The sequence below is a fragment of the Schistocerca nitens genome, chromosome 4 (assembly GCF_023898315.1).
Source record: "Schistocerca nitens isolate TAMUIC-IGC-003100 chromosome 4, iqSchNite1.1, whole genome shotgun sequence".
NCBI classification, from domain to species: Eukaryota; Metazoa; Arthropoda; class Insecta; order Orthoptera; family Acrididae; genus Schistocerca; species Schistocerca nitens.
This window is the reverse complement of record NC_064617.1, coordinates 124,240,376-124,266,776: the sequence shown is the minus strand read 5'-3', so window position 1 is coordinate 124,266,776 and position 26,401 is coordinate 124,240,376. Positions and strand designations below refer to the sequence as shown.

Here is a 26,401-nt window from a genome sequence, read left to right as displayed (position 1 = left end):
AGGGTGCTCCCAGTTTCCGAAATTTCTTTACAACTGTAAAATTTCATAAATTTAGTACAGCTGCAATATCGTCACCTATGTCTATTTTTTCATACATTATTAAAATAACGATAGACATCGTTTGATGAGTTTACCGCCCACCGCAACGCATTCTTGAAATCTGTTTCTCAGTGACTCACACACTCTTTCAAATGCACGTGGTTCCATTCGGATGGGTCCACATGCATTCATCGCAGTCTCCCGTAACAACCGCGCATTGTCGACTGGCTGGGCGTATATCAATGCTTTAAATATCTCCAAATGCAGAAATACAACAGTTCAAGTCCAATGAACGAGCGAAGTTATCGACATCCTCTACCAAACTATCGTCCATGGGAAGTCACGCTGTGTATGAGCTACGGCTAGGGGTTCCTACTTTTTCTGGAGAAAATAACGTATCCTCCGCCTGGAGGAGCTAAAGTAGATTTTTATAAATGAAGCAGTTTCAAAATTTATATATTTATGAAGTCAAGCACGAATTTTTCGTAGTTGTGGCATTAAAAAACGATTTTCAGTTGATTTATGAAGTATAATTACTGCTGCTACATTGTAATTTATGTTTAGATAATTGAACAATTACTTTCGTAATTTAAATTTATTATAGCTCTCTCCTCATCTCCCGTCCCCTCCCCCCGTTTTTGTGGCTGGTTCAACTGGCTCTCAGCACTATGGGACTTAACATCAGTCCCCTAGAAATTAAAACTAATTAAACCTAACTAACCTAAAGACATCGCACACATCCATGCCCGAGGCAGGATTCGAACCTGCGACCGTACCGGTCGCGCGTTTCCAGACTGAAACGCCTAGAACCGGTCGGCCACTGCGGCCGGCCCCGCTTTTGTGTCCAACATTGATAATCTGTTTCGCTAAATGTCGAGGCCAGAGATTGTGGTCACATGTCGGTCAGTTGTGTTTGCATGTGTGTGTGTGTGTGTGTGTGTGTGTGTGTGTGTGTGTATCTGTTGTCTTTCTTCGACAAAGCCCTTGTTGGCCGAAAGCTCATTTTGTGACAGTCTTTTTGTTGTGCCTATCTGCGACTCGACATCTCCGTTATATCAAGAGAAAGCTCGTAAATACCACTTTTTTTTAATTGTTGACTTTTTAAGCACATACTGCCTGCCATTTTTCGGAAGTATTTTTTCGTCAAAAATATTCTGTTATCATTTGTTAATATTCCTTGGACGGTTGACCAGCCAAATATTCGCCTTGTGGAAACCACTAGAAAATCGCATTCAGACTTGCCGTCAGAAACAAAGAGAAAGAGTACAGACTGATTTCGTTTGAAAATGAAGAACGAATAATTCGGTCAACATGCAAAGCTTCAACTGACTTTATCGATTGTTCATTCGTTTGTTTGGTGACTTTTTAAGCACATACTGCATTTTTCGGAAGTATTTTTTCGTCAAAAATATTTTGTTGTCATTTGTTAATATTCCTTGGACGGTTGACCAGCCAAAATTCGTCCACTCCGTCTTCAGGCCACGAGTGGCCTACCGGTACGATCCGACCGCCGTGTCATCCTCAGAGGAGGATGCGGATAGGAGGGGCGTGGGGTCAGCACACCGCTCTCCCGGCCGTTATGATGGTATTCTTGACCGAAGCCGCTACTGTTCGGTCGAGTAGCTCCTCAATTGGCATCACGAGGCTGAGTGCACCCCGAAAAATAGCAACAGCGCAAGGCGGCCCGGATGGTCACCTATCCAAGTGCCGACCACTCCCGACAGCGCTTAACTTCGGTGATCTCACGGGAACCGGTGTATCCACTGCGTCAAGGCCGCTGCCCCATTTGAAGATATGGAACGAATAATTCAGTCAACATGCAAAGCTACAACGGACTATATCGATTGTTCATTCGTTTGCTCTCACACGCTTGTTTCACTCGAAACGAGCGAATGGTTAGTAATCTGACAGACACGTAAAACTATATCTGAACGAGCCGATTGCTTACCGAAAACTGAGCGACTGCATTGTTACGAATCGGTTGCTGCCGTCAGTGGACGCACCTTGCCGTAGGGCGCCAGCGCGCGCCGGAACTCGGCGTCCGGCACCTCGAGCGGCACGTCGAAGACGCGCACCTCGACGCCGCCGTCGTCGTCGGCCACGGAGACGCGCACGGGCGTCAGCTTGCCCGACTGCAGCTGCAGCGCGGCGCCGCCGCAGAGGCGCTCCGCCAGCTGCAGGAAGGCGGCGTCCGAGCGCAGCTTGAGGAAGGCGACGGCGTGCTGGGTGTGCAGCTGCAGCGCCTTCAGCTCGCAGTCGGGCACGCGCAGCTGCGTGCGCACCCAGCGGTGCACCTCGCGCTCCGTCGGCCGGTCGGCGCCGCCCGCGAACTCGCAGCGCAGCGTGTTGCGTCGGTAGTACGCCATGCCGCCACTGGCGCGCGCGCGCCGCTCCGCCAGCTTCTATATAGGCGAGAGAGTGGCCCGCCCGGTCGCCGAGTCGAGCCGTCCAATTGCGAGCCGCGACGTCACGGCCGGTCGTCCGGAAACAGACCTTCTGGAACAGACTGCGCCATCGGCGGCTCGGCCTCGACCTTGCGCGCTACTCGTCGGGCTTTCTCCGCGCCGGGCTGGAAGTTCGGTCGTATTTGCACGCTGTGGGCGAGCCTGTCTTGAAGCCCCCCGCAAAACGATCAAACTCGTTTGACAAAATCGCTCTCATCTAGCCACGCATATGCCGTACACGTTAACCCTTCCGTGGGCGCAGGTTTTTTTGAGGAATGGAGATCAGATAGTAGTTAACAGATAGGTATATTTATCATACAGAATATCAAATTTGCTCCAACTGTGAAAGTGATGTCACACAACAAGGTGGAAAGTATTCTTCCCACTGCCCTTCTATGGAGTTAAATGACAAAAACAACTTTTTCAATATATGTCATATTTGTTTGATAAATTTACTTCTCTTGTTACAATGATTGTTCACAATTACTTGCCATGAAATTTTCTGAAACATGGGTCTATGCAAAGTGGTATTTGACAGTATGTACAAACACAGCGAGTGCTGTTTTCCGCAGCTTAGGTTTCTCTTAAAATGGGTTGATGCTCCCCTACAGCCACATGACGAAAATCTTCAGGTACTTTACCCCTTTTTGCCAGAAAGACAGGGTTTTGTCCACGCCTTTTTTGGGATGAGAAGCGAGCGATCAATTGTCTGACTAGATGGATCCTGTATGTGAGCTGATCATGCTGTACACTTCCTCTTTTACTAACTTTCCACAGGATAAAACTGTTCACTGCAGCAACATCCACCAGGAAATAAAATATTCTGTGCCACCATTTTACAGAATGTCTGCCAATAGCATACCTTTCTCGTAATTGATCAAACTTATCGACACCACCCATTATTTTGTTGTATTCTTCCACAACATCAGGACAAGAAATCTCTGTTTTTCCTTTTCACTGTGGCTGTTTCTCATGGGTCATGAATTGAGGACAGGAAAGTGACTGGATGGTTATCCGTCCATTTTGCTGCAGAAATGGCTCCTTTTGTTTCAAACTGGAATTCTCCTGGTTCCAATTTTACCTGCTGCTTCATAAATTTGGCTAAATCAAAAGTATTTACCTTATACTATAGGTTTGAGGGAAAAAATCACAAAATGTCACGCAAACAGCACTGAAAGGCTCCTCTACAGAGCGACACTCAGCTATACAATGCGTCTGCGCGAAGGTACAGCAACAACGGCGGGAACTTCCGATAGGAAGTAGTACCCTATACTGTTCACTAGGCGGTAACACCGTACAGAGGTGGGAACTGTGAATCCCACGGGACTAGGAGCGAGTTCATTGTAGTGGGAAGCATGTTTCCCACGGCTCAGGAAAGGGTTAAAACAATGTTTGTCAGTTTAACTTCACTTTCAAGCAGACGATTGCAACGTGGAGTTTACGTGCAAACCGGTGACAAGTGAAATAATAACAAGTATAGAGGACTTGCAAGATACAACTAATTTATTACTGATCAACAGTTTAACCCAAAATTTACCAAAAATTTTGTACAAGTGTTTCTTATTCACAAGTCAGAAAAATACATTACATAATACCTTTCTAATTGAATTAGGTGCTAACAAGAACTTCCATACTAACTGTAAGCGCTTCAATAATAAAAGGTAAAATCAGTTTCATTTAACAAGGGCACATGAATAATAAAGGTGAAATAAGTTTCTTTTGAACAGGATACACAAGTCAGAAAAATACATTAGACAAAACCTTTCTGATTGAATTACTTGCAAACAAGAACTTCTCATAACTTCTATACTAGCTGTGACCACTTCAGTAATAAAAGGTAAAATCAGTTTCATTTAAAAAAGGGCACTTGAATAATAAAGGTGAAATAAATTTCTTTTAAATAGGTCACCTGGGCAAGCGCAATAGGAAAATTCACATAATTTCCAATTTCCGCTACCCATCAAGTATTTCTCTTTAACACGTAGATAAGTTCAACTCCAGCTGCACGTAAGGTATAATTCAGAACATTAGTCTCCTTCCTTTACGGTTCTGAAGGTAAATATATAAGCAGTATAGCAAACGGAACAGACGCCTTGGCGTCCCAATGCAGAGGAAACTTAACTTAATGCAAGATCCCCACTCACTGCAACCCGAAGAACTCGGTGGCCGCCGTATCGGTTGCCATTTTCCCGACGGCCAAAAGAACCTCCGTTCCCTCTGGTACTGCTCGGCCAAGGCGTTGTACTCCGGACATCGATTTAGACATGGACTAGGTGCCCGCTGTAGTGCTGCAACAGAAAAGCACAAGCACACAGCCAAAACAAACAATGTTAACAGTCCCAGAATATAGTAAGATAAAATTCTGCAAAGATCGATCACATCAAGACAAAAGCAAATTAACACTGGTTAAAAGAATTAAATGTAGAGTTCAAATTTCAAAATATGTAAAACTGCCCCAGCACAAACAGACTAGTTTTAAAAGGGCAACTATAATACAAAGCATAATATTATTACACCAGTACGTCGCAGTTCCAATGCAGTATTGACACTCATAAGAAAAGGTAGAAGCTAGTGATAACACGGGTAGGCCCGGTTGCAACACTAGAAAGCTTGAATGTCTACTTCTTCAACAGACAGCTGCGTGGTACGTAGTTCAACTCCACTAGCCAAAATGAATAACACATTGCTCAGCGTCCTGTGTAGAAGACCATGGCCCAGTCACGCCTCAAGAAATTGCAATAACAGGCCCGCTGCCGCACTCTGACCCACATACACCGATCAAATCCAGCTAACTCCACGCAAACACAAGTTTCACTCTCTGAACAGCGACACGTACCGGCCGTTCCGCAGCCAAAACCCAGTCTGCCCGCCAGCCCACCAGCACCACCACCGGCCAACGAGGCAAAGATAAGCAACTGTAGTGTACCTTTTGCAGTTCCACCATTATCGAGGTGAAACATAAATATAAATGACTGCATGTGACTCAAAATGAATTGCAAACATCGATTTATCTGCGAAAAGTAATAACACTAACTGTAAAAATATACAATATAGATCGATAGATGCAGAAAAGACATTATTTTTAGTGTATGAGATTATAATGTGTAAATAATTAAAAGAAGTATTATCATCTTTGTAAGAGTATAAAACACAATACATTGCTCATTCTTCTGTCTAGTCTGTTTTGTTCTGTTCGTTCTGGTGTTAGCTGGAATAAGGTACGCAAGCTATCGTGCTGCGCTAGCATTTGTTTCTGTCGTAACGTAATTGCAAATATTTAATGGTGTACACTGTGTCCTAGTAAGAATATATTAGTATAAAGTGATCTCCGTGTGTTATTTCAAGAACCTACGCCACATTTATCTTATGAAAAGAATATTTAATGAAAATTATTTAGCATTTTTGCAGCTGCTGCGGAGCGAGTAACAGTGATCTCTGACTGTTAACAATTAGCCGCCATTACGCGGTACATTTAAAAATATTTTTCCACAGCACAATGTCTGGTAGCCGGAGCGGAAGAAATTATGTAAAAATATTCAGTGAGCTTAACTGAAGTAATCCAGTGAAATAATTTTATTAAAACTTGTGTATTTTCTGTGATAGTAATATGGAGCTGAGTAATACTACGCTATTGCATTTACAGTAATTTGTAGGGAGCCTGGCGCTCGATAAAACCAGATATAATACGTAATTGGCAACCTACGAAATTCATTATTTTGCTTATTATATCTCTTTTGTATTTTTTTGAAAGCTAAAAGTAAAAACTAACTCGACTAAAAATCAGTAACAGATCACGATAAATCAAAGGACAAACAAATTTACTAGGAGAGTGTTTCCTCAAAATAAATTGTTACATTTTTTTTAAGAGATATAATAAATAGCGCCCTGTTACGTGGGGCCCGAAGAGATAAAATATTTTTTTTTTTGGGTTTGTATGTATGTAATTGTTAAAATGTATTGTATGTATTCTAATGTCTATCAAATTCCATTTCATGTATAACTTGAACGAGGAAAGCGGAGAAGAACTGTATAGACCCTGAGAGGACGAGATAGCAAAAAGAAAAGGAAAGAAAAAAGAAATCAAGGTAAGGACCACTATGCATAAAAGCTTGCTACATAGGCCCGTACCATCAAAGTATAGTATCATAGATGGTACATGGTATACAGTGGTGTAGATATTAATATTTTGTGATTTTGGAAACAATAAGCAGTTTGACTTGTGAACTTATTCCGCATTTGTAGTTTGGAACAATTTTTGTAGTTAGCCCAGTGAAAGTTATCGTCATTATGGGAAAAGTTGGACGTGTGTTAGATTTGCAACCAGATAATGTGCCCAATGTTACAAATAACGTGCATTTATTGAGCGATATGGATAGTGACACTGACTTACTAAATATTAATAGTGATGGGGGGGGGGGGGGGGGGGGGGAGAAAATGTAAACAATGTAGTTTCCGGTGATATACCAGGAAGTAGCCAGTAGACGAAAACAGTAAAACCGATAGGTGCTACTAGTAGGGCTAGTGATAATTTTCCAATGATTAGAACAACTACCACACCGGTATGCTCACCAATACCGGATCCATTTGCTGAATTGTTACGGAAATTAGAGGAAAGGAACGAACAGCTAGTCAATCAGAAAAGGGAACAAAACGAAGAAAGAGAAAAGGTCTTAATAGAAAGTATAGGTACAATGTTCGAAAAAATACATTCAGAAATGACAGAAATAAAGAAAGCCCATGCCGAACTGCCGAACATTGTAAGCAACATAGCACAAGATGTGCAAACGCTTCAGACGGCACACGCAGTCATCCGGGACGAAGTAGAACAGCTTGCGAACCGAATGGACAATTTAGAAATGACACAAAAAGAAACCATAGAAACGCATTTAAATGATCAAGTCCAGAAAGTAGAAAAAGAGTTCCATGACTGGCTCACTGAAAAAGAAAGCCAGATTACAGAACGTGTAGAAAGCAAAATACAGTCTGCTCTGCAAATAGTAACTAACGGAGCAGCTGTATGTGAACAACCCACAGTAGACACGCTACCACTCGCAGGTGAAAAAAGTGAAGCGAGATACAAATTGCCAGTACCGCTGTGGCAGCAAGAAATGACACACAGAATTGTTGAATTCTAACGTGCACATTTGCAAATGCTTAGCAACAACTGTGGCACGCCTGTTAAGAATGTGGACGGTAATGAGAACATTACGTACAGTTCATACCAACAAAAAAGCGATTCGGAAAGAGAAAACATACAATTTACACGAAGCATTCCTATTCATAACCCCGTGGGGGCAGCTTCTACTTCCACAAGCAATAACATTGATGAAAGTTTAATAAAACACAGACAATTCCAAGTATTTAACGCGGAAAAGAAGACAGTGCATCCGGTAATCTTCATAAAAGGATTCCGAAATGTATTACCGAGTGCCTGGAATGAACGGCAAAAAATTCAGTTCATAATCGCACACATACAAGGCGACGCTGCCTTATGGGCAAATGAAGTCATAGAAATTGCCATAGCCTGGCACAATTTGAAAAATATTTTCTAGACAGATACTGGTCTAAGGCTATTCAAGAACGCCTGAGGACTGAAGTATACAGCCCGCAAATGTACAATCACAAACAGGGTACACTCCGTAAATATTTTGAAAAATATATGAACAAAACTAGATATTGGGATGACCCTGTATCAGCCCATGATGTGATCAGAATCTTAAAATTGCGATTGCCCGGTTATATACGAGACAAATTAATAAATGTACCCGAAAATGACCTGAAACGGTACTTGTCTGTGCTGGACGAAATCGATCTCTCCCAGGAAGAAAATAGGATAAATCACGGAAATGGAAAGGAAGATCAATCCGCAGAACAAAACAGGAAGAACGGAAACGGTCAACCATCTTACAATAAAAAACGTAGTTGGGAAGATAGAGGACATCCCGGCTACAGTACCAGTAACAATAATTACAATAACAAACGTCGAAATGAGGGTCAATGGCCGTAGCAGTAGTGCCAACAACCGCACTTACCCGGTGCAGTGGATGCAAACTTCTATGCCACCACCACCGCCTCCTAACGGTAACCAGTACCAGTGTGACAATAGGAATTCTATGCAGACTACTAATGCAATACCACAAACATGGACAGACTCGAATAGCAGCTTAAGGATAGTACAGAGCTATTACAAATGATTGAAGCGATTTCGTAAATTCACTGTAGCTCCATTCATTGACATATGGTCACGACACACTAGAGATACGTAGAAAAACTCATGAAATTTTGTTCGGCTGAAACCGCACTTCAGGTTTCTGCCGCCAGAGCGCTCGAGAGCGCAGTGAGACAAAATGGCGACAGGAGCCGAGAAAGCGTATGTCGTGCTTGAAATGCACTCACATCAGTCAGTCATAACAGTGCAACGACACTTCAGGACGAAGTTCAACAAAGATCCACCAACTGCTAATTCCATTCGGCGATGGTATGCGCAGTTTAAAGCTTCTGGATGCCTCTGTAAGGGGAAATCAACGGGTCGGCCTGCAGTGAGCGAAGAAACGGTTGAACGCGTGCGGGCAAGTTTCACGTGTATCTGGACATGCTGGAAAATTGGCTCATGCCACAACTGGAGACCGACAGCGCCGACTTCATCTTTCAAATGGATGTTGCTCCACCGCACTTCCATCATGATGTTCGGCATTTCTTAAACAGGAGATTGGAAAACCGATGGATCGGTCGTGGTGGAGATCATGATCAGCAATTCATGTCATGGCCTCCACGCTCTCCCGACGTAACCCCATGCGATTTCTTTCTGTGGGGTTATGTGAAAGATTCAGTGTTTAAACCTCCTCTACCAAGAAACGTGCCAGAACTGCGAGCTCGGATCAACGATGCTTTCGAACTCATTGATGGGGACATGCTGCGCCGAGTGTGGGAGGAACTTGATTATCGGCTTGATGTCTGCCGAATCACTGAAGGGGCACATATCGAACATTTGTGAATGCCTAAAAAAACTTTTTGACTTTTTGTATGTGTGTGCAAAGCATTGTGAAAGTATCTCAAACAATAAAGTTATTGTAGAGCTGTGAAATCGCTTCAATCATTTGTAATAACCCTGTAGAAATGCCCACTGACGGAAACCACCATAGTTCAAGACCGCCAAACGAACAACGGCCACAATAAGCTCCCAATTGATGGTCGGTGAAAAAACAGGGGGCACACACATAAACAATACCAAGATGGAAACAGTACACAACATGATTTACTTATGGAATCAAACCAATGTAACAAAAAAGAAATAACTGAAGTACAAACCATCATAAAAGCTAGAATTAATGAATTGCCAGTAGAAATATACATAGATACAGGTGCCACTACTATTGTTATGAGCTATGATCTATTCAAAACCTTGAGCCAAAACCGCAACTTACCGACATTTCCTGTACAAAACTGCTGTGTCATTGGAGCCATGGGAGCACAAGCACAAAACGTTCAGTATCAGATGCTGGTAGATTTATGCCCAGGGGAAGATAACCTAAAATGTATCTTCCTCGTAGTCAAAGGATTGAGAGTAACCTGCATCCTGCGGGGAGGTTTCCTGAGCGAGAAGAAAGCAAAAAATTAATTTCTGCAGCGGGAAGATCTCCCTACTGAATGAAAATAAGCAGATTGTACTGGATTTAACACGAACAGTAAGTACACCCGGTAAAGATTACCCGAGCGTACGAGTAAAAAGCGAAGAGATGCCCATATTTCAATTAAGCAGCAATTTAAGGGGCCAGGGAGAATATTATTCGGACGTAGATCACAACTAAACGCTTCACTGGACCGAAACCCTTAACAACAAAGCACAAGAATCATGTTATCTAACTGAATCCCAACGAAAGCAGCTCGCACAGTTATTGAATAACTACAGTGATGTTTTCTCTGAAAAACCTGGAATCATCAAAGGGTATATGTATAATATAGATGTGTTTCCTCATGCGATATTCTGCCAAGCATCATATTGAGTACCGTGAACGAAAAGGGAGGCAGTTAACAGAGAAATACAAAAAAAATGCTGCAATGGGGTATAATAGAACCATCCCTTTCGCCGTACAGCAGTCCGCTGGTAGTTGTAGCCAAGCCAGATGGAAAAATCAGACTTGTCCTAGACGCCAGGAACATTAATAAAATTATAGTACCCGTTAGGACGAGACCGGTGAATTTAGAAGAACAAATACAGAAATTCTATGGAGTCAAATATCTCACCTCGATAGATATGCGAAGTAGTTACTGGCAAATCCCGCTAACCAAGGAATCTAGAAAATTCACCGCCTTCAATTTCAATGGAAGGAGTTATCAATTCAAAGTGTTACCTTTTGGACTCAACGTAAGCGCAGGCGTATTCATTACGGCATTGGACCAAGCGCTAGGTGCAGACTTGCTAGAAAAAGTTACTCTTTACGTGGATGACCTTCTAGTGGCCACAAGCACATGGAAAGAACATATAGAAATCCTGGAAAGAGTGTTAAAAAAGCTAGCAGAAGCAGGAATAACTGCAAATCTTGAAAAATCAAAATTTGGGAGAGATCAGCTAGAATTCCTTGGACACATCATATCACCTTCCGGAATAATGCCTGATACCAAGAAGATACAAGCGATCAAAGAATTCCCACAGCCCACAAACAAACAACAGTTAAAATCATTTATCGGACTAGTCTCCTTTTTCCGACGTTTTGTGCCGAATCAGCTGCTCAACAATGAAGCCTTGCTCACCTTATTGCGAAAAAATGTCACGTGGAACTGGTCCGCAGAGTGTCAGCAAGCTTATGAAGAGATCAAAGGAGCCTTAGTGAATGCACAAATGCTCTACCATCCGGATATGACCCGGGATTTTTGTATAGCCACCGACTCTTCATCCTTTGGTTTAGGAGCATGTCTGTTTCAAGTAGAAGAAACCAATGGGAACAGGAAAATAAGAGATATAGCTTTTGCCAGCCGAGTGCTTACTCAATGTGAAAGAGCATATTCGGTGACCCAAATGGAAGCACTTAGTGTTGTATGGGCTCTGCAAAAATTTCATTATTATGTTTATGGCAAGTCAATTAAATTGTTCTGTGATCACCAAGCCTTAAGCTTCCTATTAACCTGCAAACTATTACATGCCAGACTAGTCCGTTGGGCATTAGTACTACAGGAATACAATTTAAAAATTATGTACATAAAAGGGAAAGATAATGTCATTGCGGATGCTTTATCACGTCTACCAGTAGGCATGTCACAGCTAGATGAAATGATCGAGCGAGCGTCAGAATATAAAGTTTTATTAATGACGTCGCAACCATACCGTCGCGAATATTTGCACCTGTGCAAGAATGTAGGACAGCTGCAAGACGAAGATCATACCTGGACGAAAGTGAAACGATCGCTAATATTAGAGCAAGCTAACAGCGAACATTCGCGGTACAAAGTGGAGAATAACATATTGTACCACAGAAATGACACCGCCTCAGAAAACTGGTGCGTGTGTATCCCTTACAAATCTGTACAAAATTTTATCTGGTACACGCATTACGCATGGGGACATGTAGGAATACAGAAGTGTGTAGCAATAATACAAAGGTATTGTTACATCCCGAATAGTAAACGTGTGGTCCAAAAGATATTACGAACGTGTGACGTTTGTCAGAAAGCTAAAGCCAACAATAGAAGCACAAAACAGAACTGCACCCAATTATTCCGATACAGCCGCTTCAAATTGTGTCAATGGACATCGCAGGACCATTACCTACGGCTCGTGGTGGAATGAAATATATATTAGCTGTTTACGATACCTTTACTAAGTATGTGAAATGGTTTCCAATGGAAACCACTACTGCCAAACAGATGATACAACGCATATCAAAAGAACTCATACCGAAAACAGGAAAACGTTCTAACAGACAATGCTAGATATTTTACTGGTCAACTGTGGAAGGAGTTTCTACGTGACCAAAACATAAGGCATATATTAGTTGCACATTTCCACCCGGAAGCAAGTCCCGTAGAGAGAATTTTTCGGGAACTCAACAGATTTATCCGAACATATACTCATCAGCAACATACAAAGTGGCCGGAATTGTTACCCTTCTTTGAAAATATACACAACAATCTACCTCCTCCGGCTACCGGATACACGCCCAATGAGTTATCATTTAGTACTGCAGAACTAAATGAATGGATCACGCCGCTACCAAAATTGCCGCGCACAGATAAAAGGCAAGAGGATAAAATTAAGGACGCCATCAGCAACATGACGAGCTGCGCTAGTCAACGAAAGAGTCGATATGACAAGTCAATAAAACGGACAGTCCCATATCAGATAAACGACTTAGTTTTGATAAGAAACCATCCTAAGTCGTCACTCATAACAAAGAAGAACAAGAAATGGCAAATGCTGTATAATGGACCTTTTAAAATTATACAAATACCACACGGTTGTAGCTACCTTATAGCTGATATGATGAGCAGGAAGATCAAAGCATTGTATCCCTATAAGGACTTAAAGAAATTTGTGGTGCCTGACAATAGGACATGAATGGTTTACCGTATTTTTGTGTAATATGTAGGTTTTGCACAGACTTCAATATATATTTTTGTGTAGTTGTAAGAATTTGATGTTTTGTGTGTGCTTAGTATGTAACATGTTTTGTCTTTATGTCAAGGAATGATTTACACATCAGCCTTCAAAAATGAGTAAAAAGAAGCTAAAGGACCATCAGTCCAATGATACAATTTGTTTAGAAACATAATCAGTAAGTGTAAGATGTTTTTCAGTGGTTATTAGAGTTAGTAACTATAAATTTTATTACGCTGTGTGATAAACGTTTATTTAAAGAATGCACTAAATATTCTAATCTGTCACATGAAAAATGAACAGAAAGGTGTATGCAAAAGACTGTGCACATACCATGTGACATCTGTGATGCTGTGCTTTGACCTTAAAGGAGAAAGTATAAGCATCTAGCCACAATATTTGAGATTAAATGAGAGCTCCACTTTAGAGCCTGTTTTTGACAGTTGCAAACCTTTTATAGGTTACGCGATTACGCTAACAGCTTATGGAGCAAGCACATGCGCAGCGGTCCTAATCCCCGAATGAATATACCCTATGACAAATTTATTAATGCTCAAATATAAAAGTCAGGCCAGAATCCGTTGCATGTATGATGTAACACTTAATTTTATGCAATATCAGAACAAAAGTGCTTTTGATCTGTGAAATTTCATTGTAACATATTGTGTAAACGAACAGACATCTGTGTCACTATGTGATATATATATAAAAAAACAGTAATCATGTAATACAATTGCTGTAAGCAATACTAACAGGAACTATAATAGTGTGTTGGTATTCGCGGAGGAAGTGTGAACTTTGAGAACTGTATTAGTGATCAACTTGGACAGTGAACACTTATGTGGTGTACAACTGAAAAAAAAAAAACGCGAGGTACAAACATTAACAAAACATATCTGTGTTCAGTGACCGAAAACACAAAACTGTGATCAGTGTGTGTTCGACACTGTACAGACAACATTTTTAGTTTGGACGCTACCTTCTGTGCGCCAACAATTAATATAACGCCACGGACCACGTAGTAGGACGTTACTGCAACGGCAACTACGGTGGAACGCTCTCAAACAAAACTTGTGAAACATAAATATTCCATACGAAGTGATGACAGCAGGGATGTGCAGTACTTACTTCAGCATCATATCTCCTGCATCATTCAGCACCAGTACGTGCAAACGAACACGAAAATACCAAGTAACTGAGCCTGTGCCTCGATGATGCAATAATGTTCACTAATCAATTCTTACCCACAGCCATAACATCTTACAATATCCGTTCTATAACATATGTGCATTTGTTTCATGATTTGCACGAGACAACATCCTCTCCCGTGCTAAAAACTTTAACGAGCGGTGCGCAACAATGCAGACGCCCCACGCAGACAAAATAACGTCGATCCGTACTCCACATCCTGACCGCCGGCTACGGACAAGAAAGAAGACAACAGTTTCCAGCCGACGCTCCATGGCAACGGGCACGAGGCTTCGCGGTAGCGACATACAGCGTCATCCACACCACACGACGAGAAATGCGCCGACAAAAATAAAAAAAAACTCAAAATATTACCAACACAATATAAAAAATTTGATGAACACTTTCATATAAAAACTATATGTTTGTTTCTTTTTCAGAGGATTTTATATTTGATGTAAATACTTGTAATACCAAAACATGTAGAACCAACTTATGTAAGTAACACAAAGGGTTAAATCTATCAGCTCTGCCGAGGTTTTTCTGGGGTTTCCCTGTGGCCCTCGTCCAAATGGGTGAGCTTGTTATATTGTAACTGTCCCCAGCCATGATATGTAAAAAGGCGCAAAATGAATGTATACCCATGATCTAATACACGGTAAAGTGAACTGAAAGCGACCAACGAACGAAAGAAAAGTGACACTCGTGGTCTACAAGGACCAAACATTAAGTAGTGTGTTCCTTGTAGCCCAGGGGGCCGTGTCGTGTCCCTTTTGCAATATTCACCATTATCGAGGTCAAACATAAATATAAATGACTGTATGTGACTCAAAATGACTTGCAAACATCGATTTATCTGCGAAAAGTAATAACACTAACTGTAAAAATATACAATATAGATCGATAGATGCAGAAAAGACATTATTTTTAGTGTATGAGATTATAATGTCTAATAATTAAAAGAAGTATTATCATCTTTGTAAGAGTATAAAACACAATGCATTGTTCATTCTTCTGTCTAGTCTCTTTTGTTCTGTTCGTTCTGGTGTTAGCTGGAATAAGGTACGCAAACTATTGTGCTGCGCTACATTTGCTTCTGTCGTAACGTAATTGCAAATATTTAATGGTGTAAACTGTGTCCTAGCAAGAATATATTAGTATAAAGTGATCTCCGTGTGTTATTTCAAGAACCTATGCCACATTTATCTTATGAAAAGAATATTTAATGAAAATTATTTAGCATGTTTCCAGCTGCTGCGGAGCGAATAACAGTGATCTCTGACTGTTAACAATTAGCCGCCATTACGCGGTACATTTAAAAATATTTTTCCACAGTACAATGTCTGATAGCCGGAGTGGAAGAAATTGTTGTTGTTGTTGTTGTCTTCAGTCCTGAGACTGGTTTGATGCAGCTCTCCATGCTACTCTATCCTGTGCAAGCTTCTTCATCTCCCAGTACCTACTGCAACCTACATCCTTCTGAATCTGCTTAGTGTATTCATCTCTTGGTCTCCCTCTACGATTTTTACCCTCCACGCTGCCCCTCAATGCTAAATTTGTGATCCCTTGATGCCTCAAAACATGTCCTACCAACCGATCCCTTCTTCTAGTCAAGTTGTGCCACAAACTTCTCTTCTCCCCAATCCTATTCAAAACCTCCTCATTAGTTACGTGATCTACCCACCTTATCTTCAGCATTCTTCTGTAGCACCACATTTCGAAAGCTTCTGTTCTCTTCTTGTCCAAACTTGTTATCGTCCATGTTTCATTTCCATACATGGCTACACTCCATACAAATACTTTCAGAAACGACTTCCTGACACTTAAATCTATACTCGATGTTAACAAATTTCTCTTCTTCAGAAACGATTTCCTTGCCATTGCCAGTCTACATTTTATATCCTCTCTACTTCGACCATCATCAGTTATTTTTCTCCCTAAATAGCAAAACTCCTTTACTACTTTAAGTGTCTCATTTCCTAATCTAATCCCCTCAGCATCACCCGATTTAATTTGACTACATTCCATTATCCTCGTTTTGCTTTTGTTGATGTTCATCTTATATCCTCCTTTCAAGACACTGTCCATTCCGTTCAGCTGCTCTTCCAAGTCCTGACAGAATTACAATGTCATCGGCGAACCTCAAAGTTTTTACTTCTTCTCCATGAATTTTAATACCTACTCCGAATTTTTCTTTTGTTTCCTTTATTGCTTGCTCAATATACAGATTGAATAACATCGGGGAGAGGCTACAACCTTGTCTCACTCCTTTGCCAACCACTGCTTCCCTTTCATGCCCCTCGACTCTTATAACTGCCATCTGGTTTCTGTACAAATTGTAAATAGCCTTTCGCTCCCTGTATTTTACACCTGCCACCTTCAGAATTTGAAAGAGAGTATTCCAGTTAACGTTGTCAAAAGCTTTCTCTAAGTCTACAAATGCTAGAAACGTAGGTTTGCCTTTTCTTAATCTTTCTTCTAAGATAAGTCGTAAGGTTAGTATTGCCTCACGTGTTCCAACATTTCTACGGAATCGAAACTGATCTTCCTCGAGGTCCGCTTCTACCAGTTTTTCCATTCGTCTGTAAAGAATTCGCGTTAGTATTTTGCAGCTGTGACTTATTAAACTGATAGTTCGGTAATTTTCGCATCTGTCAACACCTGCTTTCTTTGGGATTGGAATTATTATATTCTTCTTGAAGTCTGTGGGTATTTCGCCTGTCTCATACATCTTGCTCACCAGATGGTAGAGTTTTGTCATGACTGGTTCTCCCAAGGCCATCAGTAGTTCTAATGGAATGTTGTCTACTCCCGGGGCCTTGTTTCGACTCAGGTCTTTCAGTGCTCTGTCAAACTCTTCACGCAGTATCTTATCTCCCATTTCATCTTCATCTACATCCTCTTCCATTTCCATAATATTGTCCTCAAGTACATCGCTCTTGTATAAACCCTCTATATACTCCTTCCACCTTTCTGCCTTCCCTTCTTTGGTTAGAACTGGGTTGCCATCTGGGCTCTTGATATTCGTACAAGTGGTTCTCTTCTCTCCAAAGGTCTCTTTAATTTTCCTGTAGGCAGTATCTATCTTACCCCTAGTGAGACAAGCCTCTACATCCTTACATTTGTCCTATAGCCATCCCTGCTTAGCCATTTTGCATTTCCTGTCGATCTCATTTTTGAGACGTTTGTATTCCTTTTTGCCTGCTTCATTTACTGCATTTTTATATTTTCTCCTTTCATCAATTAAATTCAATATTTCTTCTGTTACCCAAGGATTTCTACTAGCCCTCGTCTTTTTACCTACTTGATCCTCTGCTGCCTTCACTACTTCATCCCTCAGAGCTACCCAATCTTCTTCTAGTGTATTTCTTTCCCCCATTCCTGTCAATTGTTCCCTTATGCTCTTCCTGAAACTCTCTACAACCTCTGGTTTTTTCAGTTTATCCACGTCCCATCTCCTTAAATTCCCACCTTTTTGCAGTTTCTTCAGTTTCAATCTGCAGTTCATAACCAATAGATTGTGGTCAGAATCCACATCTGCCCCTGGAAATGTCTTACAATTTGAAACCTGGTTCCTAAATCTCTGTCTTACCATTATATAATCTATCTGATACCTTTTAGTATCTCCAGGATTCTTCCAGGTATACAACCTTCTTTTATGATTCTTGAACCAAGTGTTAGGTATGATTAAGTTATGCTCTGTGCAAAATTCTACAAGGCGGCTTCCTCTTTCATTTCTTCCCCCCAATCCATATTCACCTACTATGTTTCCCTCTCTCCCTTTTCCTACTGACGAATTCCAGTCACCCATGACTATTAAATTTTCGTCTCCCTTCACTACCTGAATAATTTCTTTTATCTCGTCATACATTTCATCAATTTCTTCGTCATCTGCAGAGCTACTTGGCATATAAACTTGTACTACTGTAGTAGGCGTGGGCTTCGTGTCTATCTTGGCCACAATAATACGTTCACTATGCTGTTTGTAGTAGCTAACCCGCACTCCTATTTTTTTATTCATTATTAAACCTACTCCTGCATTACCCCTATTTGATTTTGTGTTTATAACCCTGTAATCACCTGACCAAAAGTCTTGTTCCTCCTGCCACCGAACTTCACTAATTCCCACTATATCTAACTTTAACCTATCCATTTCCCTTTTTAAATTTTTTAACCTACCTGCCCGATCAAGGGACCGGACATTCCACGCTCCGATCCATAGAACGCCAGTTTTCTTTCTCCTGATAACGACGTCCTCTTGAGTAGTCCCCGCCCGGAGATCCGAATGGGGGACTATTTTACCTCCGGAATATTTTACCCAAGAGGACGCCATCATCATTTAATCATACAGTAAAGCTGCAAGAAATTATGTAAAAATATTCAGTGAGGTTAGCTGAAGGAATCCAGTGAAATAATTTTATTAAAACTTGTCTATTTTCTGTGATAGTAATATGGATCTGAGTAATACTACGCTACTGCAGTTACAGTAATTTGTAGGGACCTGGCGCTCGATACAACCAGATATAATACGTAATTGGCAACCTACGAAATTCATTATTTTGCTTATTATATCTCTTTTGTATTTTTTTGAAAGCTAAAAGTAAAAACTAACTCGACTAAAAATCAGTAACAGATCACGATAAATCAAAGGACAAACAAATTTACTAGGAGAGTGTTTCGTCAAAATAAATTGTTACATTTTTTTTTAAAGAGATACAATACAACGCCAGAGGGAAACAATTGATACGAGTGAATCGAACGGAGAAAGCAACTGGCGCCGGCGCCTCCCCACGTATCAGATATTCGTCTGCGTGTGCATTTTGAGCATAACGAGTACGGTCACAAATGCAGGCAAAGCATTCGTGGCATTGACTTTGGCACTGTGTTTAAAGAAGAAGTAGAAGAACTAGACTATGGTACAGGGAATGAGAGATTTACCCTTGAAAATATGCTAAAGGAAATATTACTCTCAGAACCCCGATGATTATATCAACTTTCTTCGAATGAACAATGAAACTTTTTGAAACTGATTAATTTCAACCTAAAGGCTAACTTTACTCTTGTCTAGCCACGGATGTATCAAACAAGCCCGCACACGTACCAAGAAAGCTTGTCAGTTTAATCTTACTTTTGAAGCAGACAATTTTCGTGTATACTGTATGCAGCCACCAGTAGGAATGGCTAGAGATGGCCGGCCGGAGTGGCCGAGCGGTTCTAGGCGCTACAGTCTGGAACCGCGCGACCGCTACGATCGCAGGTTCGAATCCTGCCTCGGGCATGGATGTATGTGCCGTCCTTAGGTTCTATGGGACTGATGACCTTAGAAGTTAAGTCCCATAGTGCTCAGAGCCATTTGAACCATTTGGCCAGAGATGCAAATAAAGCTTTTCTAACATTTACTCTGGCACTGTGTTTAAAGAAGAAGAAAACAAGGGGTTGATCCAGGGAATGGTTTAAATTGACAAAATACACTAACGGAAATGTTTCGCGCAGGACCTTGTAATGCCACTTCCTCGGATGAAAAAAGAAAAAATAGAAAGCAATACCCCAAAAATTTCCCCAAAACAAGTTCCAAATTCGATGAAAAGTGAACAAGCAACCAAAGTTCCATTTAACACTATTATTTGGATAATAACCAGTAATTGAAACAAGAACCTTATACGTAGTAATTTATCAACTTACAAAAGAAAGATAGAATCTCAGTAAACTCAAACTCAAAATCATAGTAAAACGCAAAATCATTATAATTAAAATTAGCAAAGTAGAACCAACGATCTCAAAGAATACTTCGTGTGAGTACTCTTTGAGAATCGTAATGGCTAAGGAAAATTTGATCCATTGTCACTACGTTATGAGAGTTAGCCGAAGCTGGTCAGACTTGTTTGAATACTCGTGTATGTAGGCGCGGTTAGATGGTTTTTCGAGGACTGATAATTGCGATCTACTATGACGCAATGAAACGAAACATTGACTTCAACTACAACATCGTTTAGAATTCGGATAGAGGACTACCTTATATTAGACTGAAGTGAACTTTTTAATTAGATAACTTGGGCTCAACTCTAGTTAGGCATTGAACAGTGATAGACAATTAACTTCCTTCGTAATTGCAAATGGACTCTGGAACTTGGCAATAGTTATAGAGCAGATAATTTGTAAATTCGGTCCCCCCCCCCCCCCCTCCACCACCACCAGGGAAAGCTTCTTCTTCACGGTGTTGTTAGGAAGTGATTGTTATTGTGAAATAAACCACCCTTTCGTGCCAAATTTACGCATTTGTGATTCCAAATTACAAAATTGTTTAGAGACATAACTGTGATCTTTTGCGTGCTGCGATAATATTTGACTGAAGCGCTCGGCGCATATATAGAAACTCTTTGACGTTAGGAAGCAATCGCAATGTTATGACTTATTAGAGATTTGAAATTACAACCAAACTATGGGGAAGTTGGTGTCGGTGGAACTGAATTGAATTTATCATTAATATTTTAATAGCAACTGTTAAACCATCGAATATAAACGAGTTAATTACGAGTAGCGTAGTACTGGTCACAATTGGTAAAGTAAATATCACGCACACGTCGAGAGTTCAGTTCAGCACTGTTTTTTTTGTAACGTCGTCTTTACCTAGTAACAGTATTATCGCTCTACCGACTATTGCCGAGTTTTAGCCAGGGCTGATCAATACTAATGTATCAACTAAACTCGAAAAACCGGTGACGTTACAACCTGATGATTACATCAATTTTCTGCACCCTCACATTGGAGAAGAAGACACAAGTAAGAGAAAATTTATTCTCATCTACTTGGTCCTCTAATGGCAGGTCATTTAAACACCGCTACATCGGAACATGCAGCCCACACCGTCCGTGAAAGAACCGGAGAACTTCGATTTCTTTTATTTCATTCCACTCCGCTTCTATGTCAATGTATACTGATTTTGTTCATAACCGCATCGTGTGTAATTTATGACTGGGAAAAATGTGATACCTCTACCATTTTGGTAACTGCCAGTGCTATTTTGTTTTTATACCCAATCGTAGTTTTCATTGTAGCGATAACTCACGAACCGGTGAGATAAATAGTAATAAAACAATTTTGCATTAAACATACGTGGCGGAACGTCAAAACAAACAACGTCCGTTATCTTGTCAAACTTTCAGTCGATCAAAATGTCTCTCATACAGTTCAAACACGATCTATGCTTGACAAACACGTCAAACTGCACCGTACACAGTCAAATATTTGGCAAGCTTAGTTAAGTTTAACCAAATGTTTCATAGCATACGCGAGGGCCTAAGACCCTTTTAGATTACCGACTTTCTTGCCTCATTTTTAATTAAAATCATTCCGCTTTTGGCTGTTAAATCATTACTCATTGCGACTGCAGTTTCAACATGTGGTCATTTTCAAGCATTGTGGGCTAAAGCTGTAACATGTCGTGTAAGAGCGTTGCATGAAGTATTGTGAATTTATCTATTGTTTCATATACCATGTACGTTATAGTGTTGGTGAAATAATGACCTAAGCATTGATGTGTTTACATTATTATTTCACCGATTCCATGGAACAACAGATAAATCCACACTACCTCATGCAACAGTTAAAATTTCATTGTGTACATCATTATTTCACGAGCTCTATAACGGAGATAGAACAGCAAATAAATTGACAACAACTCATGCAACTGCTCTTACACAGCGTGTCACTGCTTTATATTACCAAGTGGGTTAGGACGTCCCATAATGGTTGAAAATGAACACAGGTCAAAACTGCAGTTACAATAAGTAATGTTTTAACAGCAAAAAGCGGAATGATTTCATTTAAAAATTTCACGAAGGCTGGACCCAGTTATCATCAAATTACCTGTCTCAGTCAAGCGACACCGCACTTCATGCTCGTTCCTTGAAAACCTATGTCATGCATTGCCGTCTGTAGACGGCATGTGACGTTCTAGGGGCATGGGCCACAAAGTGGCATCTACAGTGAAGTGACAAAAGTCAAGAGATACCTCCAGATATAGTATCGGAAATCCTTTTGCTGTGCGTAGTGAAGCAACTCGATGTCGCATGGACTCAACAAGTCGTTGGAAATCCCCTACAGAAATACTGAGCAATGCTGCCTCTATAGCCGTCCATAACTGGGAAATTTTTGCCGTTGCAGGACTTTGTGCACGCTCTGAAATCTCGACTATGTCCCATAAACATTCGCTGGGATTCGTGTCGACCGATCTGGGTGGCCAAATCATTCGCTCGAATTGTCCAAAATGTTCTTTAAATCAATCGCAGTCAATTGTCGTCCGGCGAAATGGCACATTGTCATCCGCAAGAATTCCATTATTGTTTCGAAAGCCCACGAATGGCTGCAGATGGCCTCCAAGTAGCCTAACATAACCATTTCCAGTCAATGATCGGTTCAGTTTGACCAGAGGACCTAGTCCATTCCACGTAAACACAGCCCACGCCACATGGAGCCACCACAAGCTTGGACAGTGCTCTCTTGAGGACTTGGGTCCATGACTTCGTGGGGTCTGCGCCACACTTCAACCCAACTATCAGCTCTTACCAACTGAAATCGGGACCCACCTGACTAGGCCACGGTTTTCCATTCGCTTAGAGTACAACCGATATGATCGCCGGCCGTTCTGGCCGAGCGGTTCTAGGCGCATCAGTCCGGAAACGCGCGACCGCTACGGTCGCAGGTTCGAATCCTGCCTCGGACATGGATGTGTGTGATGTCCTTAGGTTAGTTAGATTTAAGTAGTTCTAAGTTCTAGGGGACTGATGACCTCCGAAGTAAAGTCCCATAGTGCTCAGAGCCATTTGAACCATTTTTGAAAACGAATCAGCTCAGTACAAATAACAACTCTGCCAATGAAGTGACTTTTTATACCTTGTGTACGCGATACTACGCAGTTTGTTTACCGAGCGAGGTAGCGCAGTGGTTAGCACACTGGACTCGGATTCGAAAGGACGACGGCTCAAACCCACATCTGGCCATCCTGATTTATGTTTTCCGTAAATCGCGTCAGGCAAGTGCCGGGATGGTGCATTTGAAACGGCACTATGGACTATCAGACCACATAACAGAACGCAGCATGTCATTCTCAATGGAGAGAAGTCTTCCGAAGTATGATTTCAGATGTGCCGCAGGGGAGTGTCGTAAGACCGTTGCTATTCACAATATACGTAAATGACCTTGTGAATAACATCGGAAGTTCACTGAGGCTTTTTGCGGATGATGCTGTAGTATATCGAGAGGTTGTAACGATGGAAGATTGTACTGAAATGTTAGGAGGATCTGCAACGAATTGACGCATGGTGCAGGGAATGGCAATTGAATGTCAATGTAGACAAGTGTGCTGCGAATACATAGAAAGAAAGATCCTTTATCATTTAGCTACAATATAGCAGGTCAGCAACTGGAAGCAGTTAATTCCATAAATTATCTGGGAGTAGGCATTAGGAGTGATTTAAAATGGAATGATCATATAAAGTTGATCGTCGGTAAAGCAGATGCCAGACTGAGATTCATTGGAAGAATCCTAAGGAAATGCAATCCGAAAACAAATGAAGTAGGTTACAGTACACTTGTTCGTCCACTGCTTGAATATTGCTCACCAGTGTGGGATCCATGCGAGATAGGGTTGATAGAAGAGATAGAGAAGATCCAACGGAGAGCAGTGCGCTTCGTTACAGGATCATTTAGCAATCGCGAAAGCGTTACGAAGATGATAGATAAACTGCAGCGGAAGACTCTGCAGGAGAAACGCTTAGTAGTTCGGTACGGGCTTCAGTTGAAGTTTCGAGAACATACCTTCACCGAGGAGTCAAGCAGTATATTGCTGCCTCCTACGTATATCTCGCGAAGAGACCATGAGGATAAAATCAGAGAGATTAGAGCCCACACAGAGGCATGCCGACAATCTTTCCTTCCACGAACAATACGAGACTGGAATAGAAGGGACAACCGATAGAGGTACTCAAAGTACCCTCCGCCACACACCGTCAGGTGGCTTGCGGAGTATGGATGTAGATGTAGATGTAGATGCCGACTCCCTTCCGTAATCCGATGGGCCGATGACCCTGCTGTTTGATGCTCCCCCCCCCCCCCCTCCCCGAATCAACCAAGCACCCACCTGTATATGTGCATATCACTATTCTTTGACTTTTGTCACCTCAGTGTACATATACTTTAGGTAAAAAAGGACGGCACTTTAAGTAAAAGAGAAACAGTTCTCAGAAAACTTAACTTGTACAAAAGAGACAGATAGAACTGTCCATTAGGATAAGTTCAAATGGCTCTGAGCACTATGGGACTTAACATCTATGGTCATCAGTCCCCTAGAACTTAGAACTACTTAAGCCTAACTAACCTAAGGTCAGCACACAACACCCAGTCATCACGAGGCAGAGAAAATCCCTGACCCCATTAGGATAAGAACGCTTGGTGAGTCAACCTGTGTCAGAATAACAAAGTGATTGACTTTTGAGCACAGGAGCAGAGAGATTATGCCGGATAGCAGTACGCGCAAGCGCAGCGTGGCTTCAATACGATCATAATAGTCTTACGACTTCGGTACGTGATTTCACAGTGGCCTCCACACATTCCGTAAAAGAAACATACTGCACTGACAATAAAGGCACATAAAAACAAATCACAACAATTATGTTACACAGTAGTTACTGCGATCTAATCTTATTATAGTAGCTTGCGGGGACTTTACGGTGGACCGCGGTAACGCTAACGTCAATTGCTCCACTGAGCTAAGCCTCATATTGCGTCACAACAGCTGCTTGTTTCATCTGCGCAACTGCCACTGTCAGTCAACGATATTGCATTCGTTAACTTCATAGCTAATTATATTTGTTTGCATACGCGTGAGGGTGAGCACGTTATGTCTTTCTTGTAGATATCTGACATTTGCTAACGTGAATTGTTTTATTTACGCACTGATACTAGGCTAGGTTTGTTCTAATGATGACGCATTCATGCAAAAAGGAAAAAAAATATCATTTTGATACCGAGTATTTCTTTACCCAGGTAAAGTACAAATATGTTTTTACTGCGCTATGCAAGTCTATCAGTTGGGAAGAAAGATAACATCGAACGTTACTCAAAACCTTTCACTCGGAATTGAAAAGGATAATCTTAGCAGTAAAAGATCTTATCAGCTTTGAAAATATTTCTGCAAAGAAGTTGGTGAGCTTAGCAACTTTTGGAGCTCCTGCGATTATAGGCGGAAAGAACGGATTCTTAGTTTCTGTCGTAAGTGCAGCAGCTTACCGAAATTAGTTTTACTATTGAGTAATGCACTAACGGTACTGTGCAGAATATTTTTAAGTACGAAAGATGTAATGAAAACATTCATGAAAGTAGTGAACAAAGTTAGAGCACATGCAATTCAGAGACATTTGTGCAGAGTACTGACAGATGAAATAGGTTGCCAGTATGGTCATCTACTGCCTCATAATGGAAGTTCGTTCGCTTGGTAGAGGCAGAGTTTCACAACGTTTTAAATAATTGCTTCCTGTTTCAGTAGAATTCTCCGCGAACTAGAAGATCCGGTTTGTCTGTTTTTTTTTTTTTTTTCTTTTCTCGCAGACATGATCAAGAAGTTGAATATCCTTAACTTGCAGCTTCACGGCAAGGCTAGATCATTGGAGGAACAGTTGCAGATTATGTCTCATTCTGAAAAATGCTGGAAGTTTGGAAAAAGTCCTAATCCACTTCGTTTCTTTGAAACAAACCCTTGATGATTAAGGCTTTACAGCGCCTCCTCACAACAGTGGAAATACCTCGAATTTTTTTCACATTTGAGAAGTCAACTCCATCAATACTTCCAAGATTTTAAAAGTATTTCAATTTTTGGGCAGTTTGTCAACTAGCCCTTTACAGAAGTTGATTCTGAACATTTCTCTCTACTTGTGTCATGGAGCATTTGGTTTTTCGAAAAGTCATTGCTGCAGTGGAGTTGAAACTGACACATTTTCAAATCATTTATCTATGAAGTCGCTTTCTTCTAGCTCGGGAAATGTTTAGCCTCTTGTTCCTAGAAAAATACCCATTTTGCTCCAAGTTGTTCCTAACCGTTAAGGCACTGTTCAGCTAGCCATATCTGTGAGAGGTTTCTTTCTCC

At 41.2% G+C, this 26,401-nt stretch overlaps 1 protein-coding gene across 2 annotated transcripts in view; it reads right to left on the bottom strand.

Moving 5' to 3' along the window:
• Window positions 1–26,401, bottom strand: part of LOC126253378 (uncharacterized) — a 73,015-nt gene that overhangs the window by 6,252 nt on the left and 40,362 nt on the right. Inside the window, exons 2-3 of one of the 2 annotated variants that reach the window (XM_049954665.1) lie at window positions 9,908–10,074; window positions 2,043–4,771 (exon numbers count right to left, since the gene is read on the bottom strand). In XM_049954665.1, the coding sequence (XP_049810622.1) occupies window positions 2,043–2,405 (363 nt within the window). In that variant the 5' untranslated portion in view covers window positions 2,406–4,771; window positions 9,908–10,074. The remainder of the gene's footprint in view (window positions 1–2,042; window positions 4,772–9,907; window positions 10,075–26,401) is intronic. The other variant, XM_049954666.1, reaches the window with a different exon arrangement.